At 38.0% G+C, this 23,442-nt stretch overlaps 1 protein-coding gene across 20 annotated transcripts in view; it reads left to right on the plus strand.

Moving 5' to 3' along the window:
- CREM (cAMP responsive element modulator) overlaps nt 1-23,212 on the plus strand; it is a 40,478-nt gene extending 17,266 nt beyond the window's left edge. For 11 of the 20 annotated variants that reach the window (XM_072854636.1, XM_072854646.1, XM_072854631.1 and 8 more), the window contains 5 exons: nt 1,014-1,105; nt 1,248-1,393; nt 8,028-8,216; nt 16,165-16,321; nt 18,033-18,577. In XM_072854636.1, coding sequence (XP_072710737.1) covers nt 1,014-1,105; nt 1,248-1,393; nt 8,028-8,216; nt 16,165-16,321; nt 18,033-18,177 — 729 coding nt within the window. In that variant the 3' untranslated portion in view covers nt 18,178-18,577. Of the gene's footprint in view, nt 1-1,013; nt 1,106-1,247; nt 1,394-8,027; nt 8,217-12,132; nt 12,225-16,164; nt 16,322-16,396; nt 17,905-18,032; nt 19,832-20,448 lie in introns of those variants that run through there. The other 9 variants (XM_072854635.1, XM_072854645.1, XM_072854649.1 and 6 more) reach the window with 7 other exon arrangements.
- Nucleotides 23,213-23,442: the final 230 nt, after the last annotated feature.

Consider the following 23,442-nt stretch of genomic DNA (forward strand, 5'->3'; position numbering starts at 1 on the left):
TTCTAGCACCAAGCACTCAGGCCTGGCAGCTGCATTAGTTCTGGAGCTCTTCCTTGGCTTCCCTGAGCTGCAGGGAAGCCTCCATTGTACCCAGGTCGAACACTTGAGCCTTCTAGTCACTTAACTCATGTTTGTTCAGTGTTAGCTTAACACAGTGCTTAGTCTGAAACTGCAGGCTGGTCTGTCTTTATGTGAAAAGGTCATTTTCCATACTAACTTTACTGCACTGTTTCAGTTTGGCAATCTTACACACCAATAGTTCTGGGTAGTTAAATGAATCAAGAAAATAGCATGTTTTCCTTGTTCAATAATCACTTTCAGTTCTGTGTAATAAGAGAGTTGCTGGTGAAGAGTGTGATTCAGCTCCAGCTCTTCATGTCATCTTGGGTAATTTTAAGAGAAAAAGAACCTGTGAATATACAACTAATAAAGGTCTGAGAAAATGAGATGTTGTGGACTTGTCAGGGGTTTCTAAAACGGTATTGCTAAGCAATGTATTTGTATTTATGAATATGTGTTGGTAAGTGTAATTTAAATAAACTTATTTGTGTATATTTAAATAAACTTATTTTCTAAATAGCTTTGGTGTGGTTGTGAAGAGGCTTTTGTATTGTATACTGTTATTTAAGGTGCATTAGTGCAGTATTCTGTATTTTAAATGTTCAATTTCACTTTAAAAGCTAATTAAATTGTATAATATTTTTTATATTTAAAGAAATCTTCTGTCTTCAGTACTTTTTCTAGGTGTCATTCACAAAAAAGTAACCTGGATTATTTTGATTTTTTTTTTTCTTTTTCAAATGGAAGATGTCATCTAAGTGGCTATATGTTGCTAACCTCATAATCTGTGGTTTGCTTTGGAAAAAGAAGTCCAAGATCACATGATTAGTGATAAATAAGGGCACAAACTTCCTGTATGCAAACATGGAAGGAATTTTTTAAAATAATCTTGTACTCTGTTGCTGTGTTCTTTTTTTATGAAGTTATGAATTTCAGCAACTTTGCTATTACAGGTAGCATCGATTGCAGATGAATCTGCAGAATCAGAAGCGATAATTGATTCTCAAAAACGTAGGGAAATACTTTCAAGGCGGCCTTCATACCGGTAAGGAACTTCTATTTTGGTTTTGCTGGTTTTTAAAGGCAGCTTATGTATTACAGCAAAACTGTCTGATAAAAGCCAGTGACTTAGTTTTCCCATGGTTATGGAATTTCAAATATATAAAATTATTTGTATTCTTTTTTAGAAAAATTTTGAATGAACTCTCATCAGATGCTCCTGCAGTACCGAAGATTGAAGAAGAAGAGAAGTCAGAAGATGAAGGAGCACCTTCTGGAATTTCTGCAATGGCCATGCCAACCAGCCTGTATCATACTAACACAGGGCAATACAGTATGTTTACAAAGATACTATGTGATGTTGCGGAACATGTATGGGAACAAGTTTGTTTCTAAGAGTTCCATAATGAAGTAGAGATGTTGGATTTTGGTGAAGAAGAATGAGAGCTTCTCTATTTCTAAATAATTTCAATTTTTACATTTAATTTTTCCTAACATGGGCATTATAGTCTTTTAGTCTGTTTCTTATCATGTTTGTTGGTTGCTAGATTTAGTCCTTCTAGCACTCCTATGCATTAAAAATGTGGAGGTAAGGCTCAGGTGAAATGAAAAATGTTAACACTTTTATGTGAATGTTCAGTGTTATAAATGATTGCAGTTTCAAATTACTGTGATTTGCTATGTATTAGTGCTATTCATTACATGAAATGACAATTAGTGAGTAGACTTTTTTTAAAGTGTAAGGTTGGAATATGAAATTATTCCTTAACTTTGAATTTTCTTTCTTAAAAGAACTGTGTCTGCCTCTCCAGTTGTCAAGTATGAACACTTTAGCTGCAGGATTAACCCAAATTGTGGTCTCCGACATTTGATACTTCATCCAAACACAAGTTAAAAGTTAGATTTACAGTTCTGTTCTATAGACTTTTTTTTTTCTTTTCTATTCCTGCATTTATGTTAAAACTGTTGCATAACTCGCTCCCCATAGCTTCTTTGGGCTTAATCATATATCATGTAAGGGATAACTTTCTAATAACTCTTTTTTCAATTATGTATTGGATAAAGCTTCACTCCTACAGTTATTTTTTTTTAATGTGTTTTCATGTGTAGCCACGCTGAAATGCAGGCATTTTTCCTTTGATATAATGACAGGAAAATTGCAAAAGAAATGTTGTGGGGGTTTTTTCCTGAAACAAGAGAACAGAGGAAGTCTATTAAAGCATTGCAATGGCACATAAAAGAGGGTAGAATGGCGCTCTAGTTGTATTCTAGCCACCCTTAGAATTCTTCAGTTATTTTTAATTTATGCAACTAAAGTAATAATCAACTCTGAGAAAGTAGAATGTCCTATAATATTATCTACCCCTTCAGCGCAGAAGGTAATTTTGCTTGGGCTCCTAAGCAGCTTTTCTTACTCTTTCTGTAAGGTGTAGACATAAATAAATATCTGCTTCATGATGTCCAGCATCTGAAGTGCTGTTTTCTGTGGACTTGTGGTCATGCTAAATGACAGTTATCCAGTACAGAATCTGGCAGATATCCTTGACCAAGTTAAATTATTTTCTTCAATTTTTGAATTATATTTTTGGTTTGGCTTAGGTTTAGTTATAAAAAAATACATATGCAGTTTCAAGGCTTAAAAAGAAGTGCTATAGTGTCTGTACTATGTTCTAGTGAGCCTCCAAACATTTAGGATTTCTAAGAAATTAGGAGTTTAGGTTTCTTAATTGTATATTCCTCTAGGAAACCAGAGTTGTACTTTTACTCGCAATGTCTTGCAGGAGGTGATTCTTACTTCTTAATTGAGGATGTTTTAATTTGAACATAGCTATAAGTCATAGTGACAGGGAAGTGTATAAAAGAATAATGAAATTCACAGGTTTTCCTTTCTTGTTCAATCAAACATTTACTTCTTAAAAATCAAACAACAGAGAGCATCACCAACAATGTGCTTGAATTAAAAGTCCACAAAAATTTAATTAAATCTTAATTTAAACTTGGCTTTTGCATGAGCCAAGCATAGAATATTCCTGTTTTATGCTGCTTTTTCTTTGAATAAGTTATATTCATAGCCTAAAACATGTGCTGTATGTTTAAAGTGATTTAATTTGTTAAATAGGTTCTTAGCCGTAATGAGGCATTGCTTCAGGATGCACTGTCAGCCTTCACAGGCTCTCCTGATTCTGGCTCAAAAACTTGGTTTTGAGAGCTTTGTCTTCCTGGAAATGGTTTTTCTTACCCAATTTATTAGTTCATTAATTTGATTTTTTTTTAAAGTTAAACTTTGTAAGTTAAAGTATCACACATCTTTTGTTGCAGTGAAGTCTGTGTGTTGTCTCTAATTCTAGTTAGCAAAAATTACATCAAAATCTTTCTTTGGATTCTGGTCATTACCCTTAAAGTTATTGCTTGCCAGAAAAGGTAGATTTCAAGTTGAATCCAAGTGGTAGCAGGAATGGTCATCTCCTTGTAGTAGAGAGGGACTTATTTTGGAATTTACCAAAGAGAACTTGACTGTTCTTGTTCAGTTTCAATGTTCTGACTGAACTTGACTTCTAGTCCTTACACATAGAAGGCACAGATCTGCAGCGTTTCTGAGCAGCCATCCTGTTGGCTGCCTGTGATCCTCAGGAACTGCTGTCAACTAAAACCAGGAACACTGTGTGGGAATGCGGCATCTCCTATGTTGATTTCAGTCTGGATATGATGCAGAAGGTCACTACGTGTATCTATTTTACCTTTACATCTCCTGTCAATAGCTCTTTACTTCCACTTATTATTGTATCTGAGTAGTCTTCTGTTCTTGGCCAGCATTGGTTGTGTGGGTTCTCTTGTGCAAGCATCCAGCAGTTTATGCATAAAGCTTGTACAGTGTCTGTGGCAATGAAGAACTGGTCTTGCAGTGTCACTACAGCCATCTATATTGTGCTCTGGTTTAAAACAGGTATCATGTTGCTACATTTGCTCATTCCTTATTTTCTCAATTGTGCTCTCTATTCCTGCATAGGAAGGGCAGTTTAGTTGAACAGACAGTTTTGACTGTATGTTGGTGTCTGAATGTCTGGGATGACTATTTTTGGAAGAACTTGATAAGTAAATTTTTCTGAAAAACAAATGTATTTTTTCTATTAGCAGCAGTGATGGCTGTTCTTTGCTTTCTTTTTACCAGCCAAAATGCTATGTTGCCATGGTATCCAAATATCTTTTTCCTCAGAGCTTCTTGGCTTTAGCTTCTGGAAACAGACAGACTGACAGGCATGATGAGCTAGATAAAATGTGTTTCCCAGTTACCTCCATCAACATGTGTGTTATCTTTCTGTAAGGGGAATGGATAGTTTTGCATAAGGTGGTATCCAGTATATGAGCCTTGTAGCCTGATCTGACTACAAACCTTATCTGTTGGCTGTAGTTCTGTCATGTTCGTTATTAAATACTGAAAAAAAAAAAATTGGTTTGCCTTACCTGGGGTTGTGGCCTAACGGTGCAAGAGTTGTTTGTTCAGTTGGAGTGTGTCAGTCATCTGCTCCCCCCCCGACCTGCTTGTGCATATCATGATGTTCTGTTTGAAACGATGCAGGGGAAATGAAGATTACTAGTTCTTTTGCCATCTGTTTGGGTTGCTTGCTGTCTTAGGACAGGTTTTTAACAACTGGAGAATTAAGAAATCTTTTGGGAAAGACCAACTTTAGTTGCTTTTCCCAGTTTTGGAAGGAAAGGAAAGATCTGATTTTTCTGGATTAGAGCTGTTGATCATACTCAGAGAATAGTATTAGTATCCTATTCAGTCCTAGCTAGAAGAGAAGATGCCACTTACATCCACGTGCATGATATACAACTCCACAGACTGTCCAGGAAAGTCCTGTACTCCCCATAAAAGGCCCAATTCCCAGTAGAGCTCCAGCACAACAAAATTATGTGCAGTGGTTGAGATCAGGACAGTGAATGGGGTGGGGGCAGTGTGGTGTTCTGGTAATATGGCAGGAATCAATCCTGTAAGGGAAAGAGTTACTGGAGTTAATTCACTCTTGTTTAGAAAGTACTGGACTGTGATCTGAATGAATAATTGCAGGACAGCTGTGACATAATTGTTTACCCAAGTCTCACTGTGGAGCCAAGAACTTTATATGATTATATGCTGAAGTTTTACTGCTCAGGAACCCAAACTGACTGGTTTTTATGTTGTATAGTACTGTGATGGTGTAGACATACCATTTTTGGTGCTAACTCTGAGAGAGGCAGAATTCAGCTGTGTATAACTTCTCTGGGAGGTAGAGGCAACAAATCCTGCTGGGAAGCTCGCATGCTGCCAAGAACCTGCTCTTGTCCTGGATCTCATGAAGAGTAGAGGAGACAATGATTTATTTTTCTTGCTTTTCTCTTCCACCGTGCCCCAAAATGGGGCACTTTCTGCTTTGCAGGCCAGACGGAAACAACATTTTGCTCTTTGCCCCCTTCCCCAATGCCTTATGGAGCCTGCATGCAGCACCCAGCTAGGTCCTACATTACATGTTCCCCATTCTGAGGGTAGGACTGGAGGTCCATGCTGAACCCTGTTCCAGTATTGCAGATAGGGCTCAGTGCTTCATTCCGCATGAGACAAATTCCCCATTTTCCCCAAAAAGCAGCTAATTTAGCTGCTGGGATTTGGCCGTTTTGCTGGATAAGTCTACTACACTCTCAAAAAATTACCTGAGCTTCTAGTAGATAGTTACTATTGTCTGATTTGCTGATAACAGTTTACTAATCAACTGTTAGTATTTCAGTGCTCTTTGAAGTGTTACTATCTGATGTTGCCCTTTCAAGATAACCTACTGTTTTCAAGACAGAACATTTGAAATCAGCTATCTCCAAAACTCACATGGGTGTCTAACAAATCATGTACTCAGATAACCAGATCTGAACCTTCAAGAATGTCATCAAATATTGTGAATCTGACAGTGAAATCAGGGGAGCTGGCAGTCCTGAATCTGTACTTAACATGTGACTTTTGTACCATGCCACTTTAAATACAATGACAATGATTGTAGTTTAGATCTCTCTTGGGGGAGAAAGTAGTTTGTTGTTTCTTGGGAACTGGGTTCTCATCTGAAAGTTCCAGGAGTATTTTAATTAACACAACAAAGTTCCAGGAGTATTTTAATTAACACAAGAGACATGGATTTGATAGGTGGACCACTCGGTGGATAAGGAGTTGGCTGGATGGTCACACTCAGAGAATTGTGGTCAACGGCTTGATGTCTGGGTGGAGACCAGTCACAAGTGGTGTCCCTCAGGGGTCCATATTGGGACCAGTATTATTTAACATCATTGTCAGGGACATGGACAATGAGATTGAGTGCACTCTCAGAAAGTTTGCAGGTGACACCAAGCTGAGTGGTGTGGTTGATACTCTAGAGAGAAGAGATGCCATCCAGAGGGACCTCGACAGGCTTGAGAGGTGGACCCCTGTGAACCTCATGAAGTTCAACAAGGCCAAGTGCAAGGTCCTGCACCTGGGTCAGGGCAATCCCAAACACGGATACAGGCTCGGCAATGAGTGGATTGAGAGCAGCCCTGAGGAGAATGACTTCGTGGATAAAAAGCTGAATATGAGCCAGCAATGTGCGCTTACAGCCCAGAAAGCCAACTGCATCCTTGGCTGCATCAAAAGAAGTATAACCAGCAGGTTGAGGATGGTGATTCTGCCCCTCTACTCCACCCTCGAGAGACCCTACCTGGAGTACTGCATCCAGCTCTGGGGCCCCCAACATAAGAAAGACATGGACCTGTTGGAGCAAGTCCAGAGGAGGGCCACGAAGATGATCAGAGACCTGGAGCACCTCTCCTATGAGGACAGGCTGAGAGAGTTGGGGTTGTTCAGCCTGGAGAAGAAAAGGCTCCAGGGAGACCTTCTAGCAGCCTTCCAGTACCTGAAAGAGGGCCTACAAGAAAGCTGGAGAGGGACTTTTTACAAGGGCATGGAGTGATAGGACAAGGGGTCTTTAAACTGAAAGAGGGTAGATTTAGATTAGATATAAGGAAGAAATTCTTCACTATGAGCGTGGTGAGGCACTGGAACAGGTTGCCCAGAGAAGTTGTGGATGCCCCATCCCTGGAAGTGTTTGAGGCCAGGTTGGATGGGGCTTTGAGCAACCTGGTCTAGTGGAAGGTGTCCCTGCCCATGGCAGGGGGGTTGGAACTAGATGATCTTTGAGGTCCCTTCCAACCCAAACCATTCTATGATTCTATGATATTTCTGCTCTTAACAAAGACAATGCTAATTTCAAAAGGAATATACAATTAATAACTTCTTTAGAGAATTTGATTTTTGTCTAAATATTTAATTATGGTGAGCAACACAATTTGATTTTTTTAATCGGTATAGTATATTTGTGGTTTTCATATTGTTGATTACATGGTGGGGAAACTTTGTTCTCTTTCTCTTTTTACGTAAGTATTGGACTCTTTACAGCTTTGTACCACTTGGAAAAATATCGTTGGGCTAGACTTTCTCTCCCACTAAGGAAAGGATTGTGAGCGTCAGAAGACTTGTTCTTCCTTTGTCTAGATGTCTTTGTATTTGTTTTGTGGGAGTCAATAAACATAGCTTTTTATTATTTTTTTTAAAGTAACTTTTTTACATTAGTGTTTAAACCAACAATGATTCTCTGTGGCTAGGAGCTATTTTTTTCTTTTTTTCCTGTATTAAAACTATTTTAGGAGAGTTAATATTTCTGGAAGCGTAGCGATCAAACATGTGAACACTGCTTTTTATTTGTTATGCACATGGCATGTACTACAAAACAGGCTTTATATTTGTGGAAATCCGTATAAGCATTATTTAAGTTTTTTTGTGCAATTGATCTTTAAGCAAGGAGAGGACCAGGAGTCCTATCAGACAATGTTTATTTTAAAAAGGGAGATGTGCTTTTTAACGTGTGTTACATCTTTTTCTATTGCCTAACTTTTCTTTTTCTTTTTATGTTTAGTTACTATAACTCAAGGTGGTACAATCCAGATTTCTAATCCAGCCTCTGATGGTGTCCATGGACTACAGGCATTAACAATGACAAATTCAGGAGCTCCTCAGCCAGGTGCTACCATTGTGCAGTATGCAGGACAATCACCTGATGGCACACAACAGTTTTTTGTTCCTGGAAGCCAAGTTGTTGTTCAAGGTATATTTTATTAGCCTACTGCATTTTAGTTTTTTCATATAAAACAATTTTTCTTAAAAGGCTTTTTATTTTGTGTTGACATTATTGCACTACTAAATAAAATATTTATGCATAACAAGATGAAAGACAGTCTTAGGAGGAGACTCAGTTTCTCTGCTCAGTAAAGCAGCTGCTACTTTTGATTTAAAAAGTTATGAGGAGGAAATAACAGTATAAAATCACTTTCTGCTTTGAATTCTCTTGTCCAGACTGAGAGATATGTTTAATTGCAGTAAAGGTGCTGTTATAGATTGAAATGAGATGCTGAGGGTGCATCTCATTTAATGTATGAAACTAATTTGGTTTTTTCAGCAGTTAATCAATCTTAATAAAACACAAGTTCTGCAATTCTTTGGATATGTTTAGGGTAGAATTTCCTTGCAACTTACGACTCTTGTAGTTATTAGAAAGGAGATCCTTTACTGAAGCTAGTTCTCTCACAGAAGAACATTTTGTAGGTTCTATAACACGCACACATGTGAATTGGGCTGTGAATAGTGAATTCTGGAATGTTACTGTAGTTTATGCAGGATTTTTTTTTCCTTCCACTGTTCCCAGCCTTTTGGAAATGCTGAGGGAGACTGATAACCAAAGGTATCTTGGATTCTTATTGATATCAGGGAAAGTAGGGTTGATATTTGGGTTATGCTGAGGAAAATGTTTGAAAATGGGGAAGAGATTTCTATATGGAGACAGTAAATTAATGGCTGCCATGGAGGATATAGGGAATTTTTTTTTTTTTTAATTGGTACAGAGAAAATAGGGAGGGAGGGCTGTATGAATGCTTTCTTAAGCCAAAACAGCTATCTGAAATAAACCATGAGAAGAGCTAGGAAGACTTTAAATATGTACTCATGGAGTGGATGAGAGTCAGCGACTAAATGTAGAGACAGATATCTGAGATAGTTGGTGAAGTCCAGGTTGAGGTGCTTTTTTTGCCCTAATATGGATGTTTGAAATAAGTTCTGTCTTTAAGTGGCTGTTTCTCTCCCTTTGCTGTAAAGCAAGCCCAGGATGTAAATAAAGCTAATAGCTTGTAGATATCAGAACTTGTTGAGACAGTGCTAAATAAGAATACCAAATTTGAATTCTTCCATTGCCTCTGGTTAATTCTTTGCTGAAATACATTGTCTTCCCAAGACTTTTCAGAAGCATTTCAAGGAAGCTCCAGGACTATAATATGAAAAACCCTTAGCCAAAATGTTAGCTTGCATCATGCAATATTCCCTAAATATTATTATGAATACATTCTTAGCAAAACCTTAAGACCCTGATTTGGCTGTCCCCCAAACAAATTTCCCACTCTGGTAATGCATGTTTTCTGAGTATGTCTAATACATTTTCTATACACGTGCGTACACATCCCTTAAATTAGAGGACTTCTCTGTCTCTCCAGGTTGACTGTAGTATTTTGTATGTATTGCTTTGATTCTTCAGAGCTTCGGGGTAGGGTGGGGTGGGCAGAGAGAGTAGCTCCTCAAGTTGTTTCTTGAAACCTCCCCAGTCTGTGAAGAAGCACAGAACTTAGGGATTGTATCTGGCAGCATTTCAGTCCTTGGGAATTTAATTTGACTGGTCTTCCTTTACAGACTGTTCATTACAGTGTTGTCCTCTGATGGGGCTGTCCTGTAACCTCCCTACTTAGTCTCAGTGATGGGCTCGACTACTTGATGGTGTAGTCCATTAAGTGTCTTGCCTGTGATGAAAACTTTTAAAATGGATTCAGAGATGGTTACTGAATACCTGCTATATCGTGTTTGTGGAAGCTTCTAGATACTTTTAACTAAATTGATTTGTTCTCTGTCCATGCTCAGAGAAGCTGACTTCCTGGAATTCTCTGTTCCTTTTGCCCAAAGTCCAGTGCTTTAGTGATGCTCATAGCTGTTGACACAGAAGAACAATGCTACGTAACACATACAGGGAAAAATACAAAGGGAATAGTAAGTGAGCATGAACTCCGAGATGATGAGAAGATAAAAGGTTTCAACTTATACACGCTATTGATACTGGAAAATCTTAAAAAAAAAAAAGTTTAATAAAAAAAAAGTATATAAAGAGTATGAAAGCACCTGAGGATGTTTACGGTAATACAGATCTCTCTATGATGATAATTGCATATGGTCAACAAACCTGAGTTATTCAGGATAGAGTGAGACAATGGAATTAGTTGGATATACAAGTCTCTAATATGTCCTTACTACAGGTCATCTTGCCCATGCTAGAAAGTCTGTATGAATATAGTTTATGAACATTTGTCACTTACGTACACTTTGTAGTTGACCATTCACCTAATATTGCGATAGCACAGATTATAATAGAAAAGCAACATTCTGCTTAGTAATCTTTCCACTTATGTATATTTTTATAATGATTTTGGGTATACGGCATATAAATTTTATTTGTAATAATCATAGAAGTAAAAGAAAGGAAAAAAAAAACCCCAACAAAAAACAAGTATCAGTCCTAGGGCAGAAAAGATCTGTTTCAGAATCTTTCAGATAGCATATGTATTTATATTTTTTTCTAAAGGATTTGTTGATGAATCTCATGTAATAATGGGAGGCATCACATAAACCCTGTGCTTGATATTTTCTGATAACCTGTGATGGGGAAAAAGGATTAGTATAAAAGTGCCAAACGTGTTGATCCAACTGAGTGATACTTCATTTGCTACATTTACATTCATAGGCAAAATAAGAGGCAGTTCTGATGTCCTGACAGTTTCCTAATACAGGTTAAGGGTATTTTTGCTAGCTGAAGCAAAATAAAATGTTTAATTATTAGTGAAAATGAGTGTAGGAAAGTTGTATCAAAAATCATTCTGTTGGGATCTATGTGTGGTTTTGTAATATAGTCAGTGATATGAACAGTGATATTTGAGATCTGTGGCTTGAATTTCTTGCATGCTTCAGTTCTGATCTTCTGTTCATATGATCCTGAAGTGGTCCTGTAATCACAGGGCGCTCCTTTTTTGCATTGATGCTTCCATTATTGCTGTCCTTGGCATAGTTTCACAGTTGACAAATTACCAGTCTGAATTTGTTTATTACAGACAACGGCCTTAGAAGTTTGCTATGCCCTACATACAGACCAGTGCCTGGACTGTTGGTCTGAAACTAATTTCATTTAAATTGATGTAAATAAGGAGTAGCTTTGTTAGAGCTGAGATTTTTTTGTTAGTTTTAAAAAATAAAAATAAAAAAAAAGATCTCTTGGACTTCTTTTGAAAAAGGAGGGAACAGGGGAGAGGTAGGCCTTACCCAGAGTTACTGTTCTGCCTGTTACAGCATCTGAAATCACTATCTTTAGGCTGACTTACTTTGTTAGAGAGTTTTTCAATCTTTTCTGAAGCTTTTAACTGAAATTAAATGAGTGGATTGTGGGTTCCCCCCCAAAGCAAGGAGCTTTAGCCTTTCATTTACCTATTTGTTATAGCTTATTAAGCTTTCCTGTCTTGCCTGTCTGTCTGACAGAGTTCTCTACCTTTTAGTGGAACTGCTCCAATCAAAACAATTGCACGTCTTTTTAAAATTTCCCTATTTTCTATCCAATCATGACTTTGTCCTTCGGATTCATTCATGAATTCTGGAGCCACGTTTTAATTTCTGTCAGTCAGTGCTGTGAATTTTCAGGTGTTGCTTTACAGCCAGCTTTGTGGTGTGTGCTTTCTGTAGCTTTATGAATAATTCAGGGATAAAGAACAAAGCTAGGCTTATAGAAATATGGAAGAGAAAGAAAAAAGAAGGTTTACTGGAAAAGGAGTTCTTTGGGCTGCAGTTCCAGTGAGCTGTTCCAGTGACAGAGCATATTAATGACAGTGGTAAGCAAGTGAGGTCACTGTGATGTCAGTGCTCTTGCTTGTAATCCTGCACATGCTTGCTAGTTTGGAACAGTTCACACTGAGCTCTGAGAGGAACAGGAGACCGTGTGTGCAGAAGCTGATCATGGCTGTAACAAGAGATGAAACAGGTAAAAATTTTCTTAGTCTTTTACATGATATTTTTGGATGTCTAAGCAGTGCTTCATTAGTATTTGTGACATTTTCTTTTGAACCTGTTGCTGTAACTCTTTCATCTTTCAAAACTGGTACAAATAGCTTCTGGTTATATCTAGTCAGTGTAGGATTTCAGGGCAATTTTAACAGTTTTATTTGGGGGAAAAATCACTGTTAGTGCATGAGTTCTTGCACAGATTGATTCAGATAACTAATCTTTACTATTTGATGCAGGATTTTGCTGAAAAATCCACCACTCTTCTTTTAAATGCTTCTTTATTGTGGAGATAGCCATATATGTTACTATGTTTATAATTGTTTTTTATTTTGTAAAAATGACACTGCTTTTTTGTTTAGCAATAAACACTTCAGATTTGATAGCTAAAATAGGCTTAAGCATAGCTGTAAGAGAAAGGTGTGCATTGTTTCAGTAGCGTAAATAAACCCTATGCTTTCATTATTAAAGAAAATAGTGGATGCAAACAAATTTGAGAGAGCAGTAATTTTAAGCATTGTAACGCCTGCTTGTTTTCTCCTCTGCTGTTAAAATGGTCTGTTCCTCAGTTAATTGAGTTCAAAAGGCTGACGTCATTAGATTTCCTGGAATCGTGTTGCAGTAGGGAACTGGAAAAGTTAAACTCCAAACAAGATACACATTGACGTCAGCTCCAAGTCATGCTGCGATTTAGTCAGTTCCTTTCTGCTTCGTCAATTGCCTCCGGCAGATCTGTAATGTTAACCAGTTCGCAGCCGGTACCGACGTGCTGCTGCTCACTGCTGATACTTATTGTTTCATTAATCCAAAGATAAGTATCTTCTCCAAGTCGACGCTTTGGTTTTCTTTTATGCTCAAAGCGATAATGATTAATGCCTTGTTTAGCCAGTTCAGTGGTGAAGTTAAAAACCCTTTGATAATGTAGTCAGATCGTTATGACTCACAGAAGGGGGGAATAGACATACTAATACATAGCATGCATCAGGCTTTTTTTCTCCTGGATAGTCACTGAAAGAATTTAAGTGCAGGGATGCTCTCTAGTGTTCAGCAAGTTACTTTTTCCAAGAACCTGCTGATACAAGGTGGTTGATTTTTTTGGTGTGTTTTTGTTTTTTGGGGGGTTTTTTTATTTTTTTCCTTTTTTAATTTCTCAGAGCTTAATTTACAAGGTTAGTTGTACTCTTCCAAATATGGTTTGGTTTTTTGGTTGGTTTTTTGTTTGTCTTCCTGTTAATAATTTCCTTTTTGTAAGTCTCAGCTCAAAGCTTCAGGTTTTCAGTGACTTTTTACTGCCTTGCAATTTTAAGGATAAGAGAAAAAAAGATGACCTGGGGCAGTGTGTTAGGGAAATACATCATCTCCAGGTTTGTTGCTTTGTTAACAGTCTCCGTCCTATGTCTGATATGTTAGGAATTACTTTAAACCTCCATGGAGTTTCATTAGAAATGGCCACAGAGGTTTGTCAGTCTGGAGCAAGGTGTGTGGGATTTTTGACTCAGATGCTGAAATGGAAGGTACCCTTCTCTGTAATATGTAGATACATTACTAGACTTAAACGATGAATTTTTTCAGGGGAATTTTATCCCCCCTGCTTAAAGCCTGTTTCATCTTTCCCAATGTCTTTTTCGGGGGAAACAGTATTTTATTGTAACCTTTTGAGATATTATACAAAAAAATTTGCAGAATTCAAAATAATTGATTTGCAATAATGTATGGTAAAGCACATACTACTGCACAACTAAAAGATAGTTTGTCAATGCTATGCCTTTTTTTTTTTAACTGTGGTGTCTGGGTTTACAAGGTCTATACCACCAAAATGGTTATTTATCTCTGTTACCGTGGTGGTAGGTTTATAAGTGAGCCAACTGTTAGGCAGGGACAGACACCACTGGAACCTGCTCAAACTATTCATGCAACATGTTGTTACTTACAGTGGTGTTTGCTGATCCCAGCTGAGATAGGGACTCACTTTTGTTGAGCCCTGCTGCAGGTACATTATCACACGGAGTCCTCTTAGCAGCAGCAGCAGTAAGTCCTGTTAGCTAACATCTGAGTGTAAATCAAACAAAGACTACAAAGTAGTTGGTCTTGCCAGGCTGAGGTGACCTGGGTTATGGGTCTTTCCCCATGACTTGATCTACAAAATGGTTCACTTGGATTTCTAATTCATTGTAGCTAATGCAAACTAAGATAACATCTCTTTTTTTTACCTAGTGATGACAGATGGGAAAAGGTAGTTCTTACCATAGAGTCTATAAAATGTATGTAATGTGGCCAGCATGAAGGGGAGCCTGAAGAGTTTCAAAAATTCCATTTTTATAAATAGTGAGCCAATGTATGATCCCATTGACATAACTGGGGCTGCTAAGAGATATGGAGAACTTAAAGAAAGGGTTAAGTAATTCTCTTGTAGATGTACAAGACCACCAAGCCCTGTGTTCGTGGTGCCTGCCTGTTAGTGCTCACAGGGCTGATTTCTCTCTCCCTCCCCCATCCCCAGGGGATTATCCGTAACCCAGGTCAGTTCACTGGTCCAGTTCATCTTGTAATTCCACACTTTTACCCGCAGGACCGAGAGAGGGGGGAGGTGCAAAGTGTTTAAGCTGATAATGATTTCAGGACATGGCTGTGGAATTGTAGTCTAAACACAGCTTGATCCTGTAGTGAAGCACCTGCATTAAGTTAATGAGAATAATAGTAATTTTTTTAAGTTTAGGTTTTGGGTTTTCCCCCCTGTATTTGACTGATGTCTCTTTACTGCTCTACCCATCAGCCTCCCCAAAGTGTTTTTATCTACATTTAATTTTTCCATTATTTGAATATTGCTTTAAAGAATTAAAGTATAAATTAAGTATAACATAACAGCCCCTGAAATTTCATCTTTTATTTTCAATTGCTTTAGTGAAAAAATTTGAAGTTTTGTTCTGTGATAATATAAAACATTTATGGGAAAGAATAGGTAAATACTTGTTTATAATTTGAAGAGGGATACTTTTTTTGTTTGTTTTTGTTTTGGTTTTTTATGTCAGACAAGACACAAGTACTTAGGACTTTCACAATGTTTTAAAGTTGGGGTACATCACTGAGGTACTTTGTTCCTACGAAATACAGAAATGAGGTGAGACTATCAGAAAGGTATTGGTTCCAAATAACATGTCGGATTTCAGATCTGCATTTAGCCTGGGGAGAGCTCAAAACTGGTAGGCTTAGGAGCTGAATCTGAACTTTTGCACTCCGATTTACTGTGTAGTTACACCCCTTCCTGTGCAACCGCCACTACCTCCTCTTGCCCGCTAATGCTGCAGCATCCTATTTGTGGTCCTCTTGCTCAAGGAACATAACTCCTGTTCACCATGAGCACTTGTCTGTTCCTTTTCATTTTGGCAACAGCAGCTCTCACTCGTTTTCCAAGGGTTGCCAAACTGCTGCTGTAAAGGCAGGAGAGGCAGTAAGACTGGTACTGTTGCTATCACAGGAAGGAGGAGAAAGTTGACTTCTGAAGCAAGTTGACTCCTGAAGCCTCTGTTAGAGGACAGGGGTAGCATATAAACCTCAGTGGCTGTAACAGAGGACCATCTTTTCATGGGATTGTGCAAACAGGAAATAAGTGTGGATGCTTTGACAGTGTTTCTCAAACAGCTTTCCCTATGTTGTCTGAAAAGAGCCATGTGGAAGCTTTCACAGGCTTCAGTCTGGCTGGCTAGTGGGGCCACGTGCTAGAGCAATTTAGATAACTTATTTTACAGCTTGGAAATAAATGCTAGTAAGATAACAAATACAGTTGTGACATTGCAGGCCTGGGAAATATTTTATGTAGCGGGGGTCCTGGATAACACATCAACAGAAATCTGTTATTTCTAGAGAGACTTCTGCATAGTTCTTTTTTGCCATAAAGTTTAAAATATGATTCTTTTATACAGCTGCCACTGGAGACATGCCAGCTTACCAGATTAGAACTCCCACTACTACCTTACCTCAGGGAGTCGTAATGGCAGCCTCACCAGGGACTTTGCATAGCCCTCAGCAACTGGCAGAAGAGGCAACTCGCAAGAGAGAGCTGAGACTTATGAAAAACAGGTAAGACTATATGACAATTAATAGTCAGTGTTGCAAAAAAACCCCCAAACATTCTAATTAAGTTTTCTTCTTAAGGTCATGAGCACTGCCTGTGATTGACAAAGGGAAGTCAAGGAATTCTTTGTCAGTCATCCCACATCCCTACAGCATTGAGTATCGGCTGCTAACTCTGGAAAGTTAGACATTATCACCATGGATTTTTAGTTCCAAAATATTATGGTAATTGAGAAATTAGTATTAGTGTAGTCCCTTTCTGATAATTTTTGTGATGAGCTGGAGGTGTACTTACTGTTGAATTCCACACACACCACACCACACCCTCCTCCAACAGTAAAATGACCAGTGTGCGTTTGTTCATTTTGAAACATGCTAGCAAAGAATTGGTTAGGAAAATATCTGAGGACCTCATTAGCAGCTGTCTATTAATGATGCTGTGAAGAGGACTTATTCTAGGAGGGAATGATAATTATAGACTTTCCTAAATACTTGGCCACTGGGATAAGTTATTGTGCAGTGCCTCTGTCATTTTGTGAGGCATATTGTGTGAGGTGGCTGTATATTTTTTAATTAGTTGGCATGGACTTGACTGTATGCTGTAAATGCCAGTCTTTCTCTGTGCATTCTTCCTGCTATTCTTAGGGGACTCTTTCTTTTTTTTAAATGCATAGCCACCGCTCTCAATGGCAGTTAGATTAATGGAGGAAATAGTCTGCTATGCAGATCTCTAACACATTGAATAGCCACTTGCCTTACGATTGAATTCATGGTATTGCTTTGCTCTCATGCCTGTCCTTTATTTTAAATTACTCATGAGGATCGCTGCATTGTTGTGCCTCCTTTTGTTTTTCCTCTCTTCAGTTTTAAAACTAGCATCTATGCTATCTCTCATATAACTTGCCAGAAAGTTACACTCTCACAATTTGACAATTTATCATGTTCCAAGATGTTAAAGGAGTGGACTCCCAGTACTTCTAAAATTTCTTCTGGAATTGAATGCTTGTTCAGTCACATACTTCTGAAAATACTACACAAACTGTTTAGCTTCAATATAACAGAATTCTGAGCAGAATGGCTCCAGACTGCCATTTGCCAGCAACAAAAAAAAAAGCCCAGACGCATGTGGCTGAAGTGTGCCCAGGTGGAGAGTTCTGAAATGCTGATAAATTGTATTTGTTTGGACTTAAATTTTACTGTAGATTGTTACATTAAGGTAAAAAAATTACAGCAGGTTGTAAGCTTGGCATGTAGCTTTTTATCTGAAGAGAGTAGTGTTATGCTTGTATTTTCTGAAAGTAAATTATTTGAATTTGGTTTTAAGATTTTGATTGCAGAAGATAATACTCCTGATAAACACACAAAATGGAATGTGACTGGAAGAAGAAATGCTGCTTTCGGTCTTAATGTTTAGTACAACTCAAGTCAATACGTTATCATTTACTTGCTGTTTTTCTCAGTTCCTCTGTGTATTAATTCCATCTTTGTATTTGTTGATGCTGAATTTGTTTCAAGTTCTAGTTGTTTTGAATTGTATTTTAACCGTGTTATTGCTTATTGCTGTTATCTGCTGTTCTGTTTGTGCAATCCAACAGTTGGTGGTGGTGGTTGTTGTTGTTGTTATTGTGGAACCGCAGGGATTGCAGGTAATTTCATTTATCCAGTCTTTGCCATATTGTGGCTGTTCCTGTAGTCATTTGCCTTGTATTGGTTCCAGGGAAGCTGCCAGAGAATGTCGCAGAAAGAAGAAAGAATATGTCAAATGTCTCGAAAATCGTGTGGCTGTGCTTGAAAACCAAAACAAGACTCTCATTGAGGAACTCAAGGCCCTCAAAGATCTTTATTGTCATAAAGCAGAATAACTGTCTTTCATTTGGACCTCGTTTATTATGAACTTTAATCAAGGCATGAGAGGAAGCAATTCTACAGATTGCCATATGAACTTGAGAAAGAGACACTTGAGGCCCTTGTGGAACCCAGTTTTGCTTAGTGTTTTCAGACTGATTTGGGAGATATTCCAAAATTTGGAATTCTGTCATAGTCTCCATACTCTGCTGAGCTTTCTAATGGCATGCAAATGGCTTTTTTGTTTGCACTTTTTACTTCTGCTTTTTGCAGGGAAGCTGCTAAAGAATGTCGACGTCGGAAGAAAGAATACATAAAATGTCTGGAGAGTCGTGTTGCAGTGCTAGAAGTTCAGAACAAGAAACTTATAGAGGAGCTTGAAACCCTAAAAGACATTTGCTCTTCCAAAACAGATTAGTAAAAATATTTATTATACTGTGAACTGACTAAAATATGTCCAGTTGCTTTATAAGGCAATACATAGCCAACATGAATTATGGCTTTCTCTTTGTGTCATTTATATTATATTCCAACTCCTAACATTCCTGAAATGCTTTCCTGCTTTTTGTCAATTCATAGCTCTAATTTCAGGTTTTTCATGCTGCTCCCTTCCATCTCCCAAGGAGCCAAATGTTAAAAAAAAAAATGTAACGAAGTAAAAAAGCGCATAATTTCTAAGAGCTGTTTCTTTGCCGTATATTACATACTACTTTTTACATGTTACTGAGTGTCCTGCACATATAAAATATTTTACAGTTGTTTTAGATGAATCATAAAGATAACGCATCCAGTAATACAAGAAAATCAAACAACCCAAGGTATCTCAGGAAAGAGTTTATAAAAGAATGTTATGATTACATGTATGTACTAGCATACTAGTCTACAGATGATTTTATGGCATATTTTTATATTAGTTGCTTTGTGGAAAAAAGTATTGTATTGCTGTCACTGAGTGCCATGGTTAAAGATAGTTTTTAATAGAACCATGTTGTTTAACCTGTGTAGTGTCTGATTTCCTTTAAACATCTGGTTATTTGAGATGCTTTAAAAGCCATGAGTATCTGGAAGAGGACAAAGGAAAAAAGCATACCTAAACTCATGACATGATGCTAAGTATGTCGTAAATACATGAAAGAAGCTGTCTGTTATATGGCTGCTATTTACTTAAATTTTCTGTAGTCTGTAGAATATTTGATTTATTAGAGGTCTGTATATCAAAATTCAGTTTTGTATCCTGAATACTTCGTGTTCTAGATTCCGGACAGTTGTAGACAGATGCCTATAGCAAAGGCTGATGGTGTAGTTCTTTTCACACTTTCTGCAAAGTACTGAGAGGAAGTAAAGGTGACTTAAAGAAGGAAGCTTTCCAATAAACAGGAACTGTCTGCCGATTCACAGGGTTCTGGAATAGCCTATAGGTAAGAGCTGAAGATTTTAAAAATAAACCCATGCTTTAAACCAGATTACAGTTCTGGTAAATGCAGTACATGCCAACTTTTCCATTGTGCTTTGAAAGAAAATAGTGCTTATGCAAAATTGCTTCTGGGTATTTCTTGAATTCAGGAATGATCTAATTGTTTGTTGGCCAGTACAGTCTATGAGCAGAGTATTTGGGAGCTTTGCTGGAACTAGCAGCACTATTGCCTTAGTGATGTGGTAGGAAGAAAGGCTTAGTTCCTACTTAATTGGCTTTACTGGGGGGAGTGTGTGTGTGTGGAGGGGGGGAGGAATGGAATCATACCATTAAAGTCCCTGAGACTTCTTCACTTACTTCAAACTGAATTCACATTTAACCCAATCTTCACTCTGACACTGTTGGGGCAAGGTGTGTGTATGTGTATCTTTTTTTTTTTTTTTAAATCTGGTTTTCTTTTAGCTTTCCCAAATTACTTGAAATATACAGGATAACTTTCTCGAATCTTTTGAAGATCCCACTAAGTGAGATCCTAAGTGATACCTAAGTGAGACCATTTCTTTTGTAAGAAGAGGTATTATCTTTTACTTCCTGAAGCCACATCAGTTGATTTAAAAAGGAAATGGGCTGCCTTTTGGGCCCACAGGCTCTGCTCCGGGTCTGGAACAAAAGTAGAGTAAACTTTGAAATATTTGTTTCACTGTGAAAATACGTCCTAAGTGCTAAAGTCAGCAGAAGTCAAAGGTTCTGTTAAAGTTGGACAGGATGAGTACAGCCTGCAGGTCCATGTTGCAGCCTCTAAACTGCAACAAAAGTGTCCAGCAAATTGTTTGTTGTGGGTCTGTCACTAGAATCTGTTTTCTGTTACAGGTAGGCATTGCTCCTGACTCTCAAGGGATTTGGAAACTTAAGTGGAAAGAAACTTGGGCACATGGTGGATGTCTCTCCAGGAGAAACTTCTCTTATCTTTATCTTCCCAGTAGTATCTGGTGCTAACTGTAGTTAGAAATTTGATAGGAGGAATTCTTGTCTGTTCCACATCTATGTACAGTCATTTCTTTGCTAATACTTTTAAAACATTTGATTAATGTTTATTTTTTATTTAAATAATTACTTGTGTATGTGGGGTGCTTTGTTAATAATGGGAGCTAAACCCAAATGCTCTTGGCATGTTTGGTCATTCTGGAAAACTCCATTTGATCTGTTTATCTGCATAAAAGTATCCTGCTTCAGAAAAGTCAACTGCACAAAACCTGGCTCATTTAGACTAAGACTAGGAAAAAAGAAAAGTTCATTACTTATTATTTCGTTCTCAGTAATTCAGTGTGGTATAGCATTAATTTCGACAGAATTAGCAACACACATTTCTGTATTTTAAAGTGAGAATGAGTGAGTTTGGTCAGTAAGAACATTTAAGTTGCACAGTCGATAAATTAGAACCAAGATGCATCTTGTGGTGAAGGAAATACCTTATCTGAAAATAAGAAAAGGCAGGTCTGCACAAATGCCAAGAATCTGTTGTCAAATTGCTGCTGCAAAAATTACTACTTAAAACAATAAATCCCGTTCTGAATTAGTTTGAAGTGTACATTGAAAACTTTGTGAGAGACTTCCTGAGATTAAACAAAGATTTGAAGGAAAAGTCAGTGTACTACTGGGGTTTGTCAGAGAAATAACACCAAATTACTTACGTGAGATGGGACTGCTGGAGCCTGCGTCTCTGTTCAAGCAGTATATCAGAGGATTAAGGTGATAGGATATATGCTAGGATATACAAATTAGTTTAGATTATAAAGGAAAATATATTAAGTCTTCCTTCAGTTTATTTTTTCTCTTTAAAGTGTCAATATAGCCCTCTTGAGTTTTAGACGAGTTATGGAGCTCCATTTTATTCTACGTCAGTGTCATGTTTCTGAATGTATGTCAGCACTGGAATCCAGAGTACGTGCACATGTGCTACGAATGAGAAGAGATTTTTTCTTTCAACTTGCTGTCCATCAAGCTTGCATTTGTGCGTGTAAGTCTTGTGCCTGCTAGTGCTCCTCTCCAAGCGCAGAAAAAGTGAAAATGGCTGGAACTATTCATCGTTACTTCTTACCCTTCATGGAAGAAAGCTGAAATATGACTGGGGTCTGAATTTGCAACTGCCAAAGTCCTGGGGAGGTGACGCTAACTCATTTTAGGAGCTGTGCTGCCTAACAGTCCAGGCGGAACTGCCTATGCTTCTATAATGGCACCCACATTCTGGATACCAGGCCAAGAAGAGGTCAGTTTACAATGATTGTGTTGAACTTCTTAGGGTAAATCTTAGGCTTTTTATCAAAATCAGTTACTGATCTTGTTCCTGAGGATACATTTTGGTGGGAGAGAGGAAACTGCTTTCTACATTTTGTCTGTCTCTTCACTTTGTGACCACTTTTGGTTCATCCAAAGGCCAAACAATCTGTTTGCAGAGAAGTGGATCAGACACTGAGCTCAAAGTATTTCCTTCAGTGACAGTGGCTGGAAAAGCTGTCCCATTGAGTTTCTTCACTTCATTGTGTAAATGATAGATCCATCCCTTTTCCTGAAAGTATTGTCATCTACAATTGTACAGTGCAAGCATGCAAGCTAACTGTTTATTTTTGTGAAAGGTCTGTGATATGGCTGTCAATCACGTACCTGAGGAAACACAGTATGTATTAGTGGCTGTTGCGGTTCATGTGAGTACTGGGACTTGCCCTCTGTCCCCATTTTACTACTTCGGTTCTCAGTTGAACCAGGCCTTGGGTTCAGTACTCTTTCCAAAGAACTTCTTGACCACAAGATCAAAAACCACCTTCTGCCTTGTAGCATGTGTGTGGTGTTAGTTTTAATGCCTTTTCCCACAATTTGATGCTGTTTCTCCTCTCAGAAGTTGCTAAGAATGTACAAATAGCAACTGAAGAGGTGTTCAGTCTTAATTATCTTACTCAATGGCTGTGTCACCGTCTCATTTGACAAGGCTGGGAAGCACTTCTCTAATAAAAACATAGCTCTGAGCTTTGGATACCAATATAATTTCCACAGGAATCTGATTCCAGTTCAGATTTGTGAAGCAGAGTGCTTGGTGTGGTGCAGGAGAAAGGCCTTTTGAACACACTGTTGTTCTTAGTACAGAAACATTAAATGAATCTGAGTTTGTTTATTACAAGAGAATTTGAGCACTGCCTTTGATTTGTCTGAGCCAGGAATTTTGTTTTTTTCAGTACCAGAAAAAAAGGCTGAAATAATTATAATTTTCTTTCTGTAAGAAAACCACAAAACTCTTCTCCCTTGCTGAAACCATGCAACTGTTTGCAGATTTCTTTGAGACAGATAGTTAGAGGATCTGCCTTTACGGGAAGGTGTACACAAGACTGTATGGATGTTTTTCTTCCAAATAGAATTTAATGTAGCTCAGGGGAAATGGTTTCTTGAAAAATGTCTTCAGCCTCCTAGAGTTGTGGGCGATGAGGAATGTAATAAGTCAGCTTCCTCTTAAGGTACAGCTTTGTCATAGCTGTTTTCTTCCCCATCTAAATGGAGTGGGGAGCAGAGTTCTGAAGAGAAATCTCTAGGCTATCCAGGCAGAGCTGTCTCTTGACTGTCTAAAACAGCCTCAGCTGTTGTGACCTGGGAAAAAGGGGATTAAAATAAGTATATTTTGTGAGTTTTGTGAGTATTTTGTGAGTTTTTGTGGGTTTGGTTTCTTGGGGGGGCGTGGGGGGGGGGGTGATTGTTACTTCCCATCGATTTTTCTCTTTGCAAGAATAATCGTAGATTTTTCTGCCTGCACTGATACAGTCCTAAGGAGTGCAAGCTCTGTTGTCTCCCACTTGGTTCTCCAGGGTTTTCCATCCATTCTTAT

This window comes from Ciconia boyciana, chromosome 2 (genome assembly GCF_034638445.1).
Source record: "Ciconia boyciana chromosome 2, ASM3463844v1, whole genome shotgun sequence".
NCBI classification, from domain to species: domain Eukaryota; kingdom Metazoa; phylum Chordata; class Aves; order Ciconiiformes; family Ciconiidae; genus Ciconia; species Ciconia boyciana.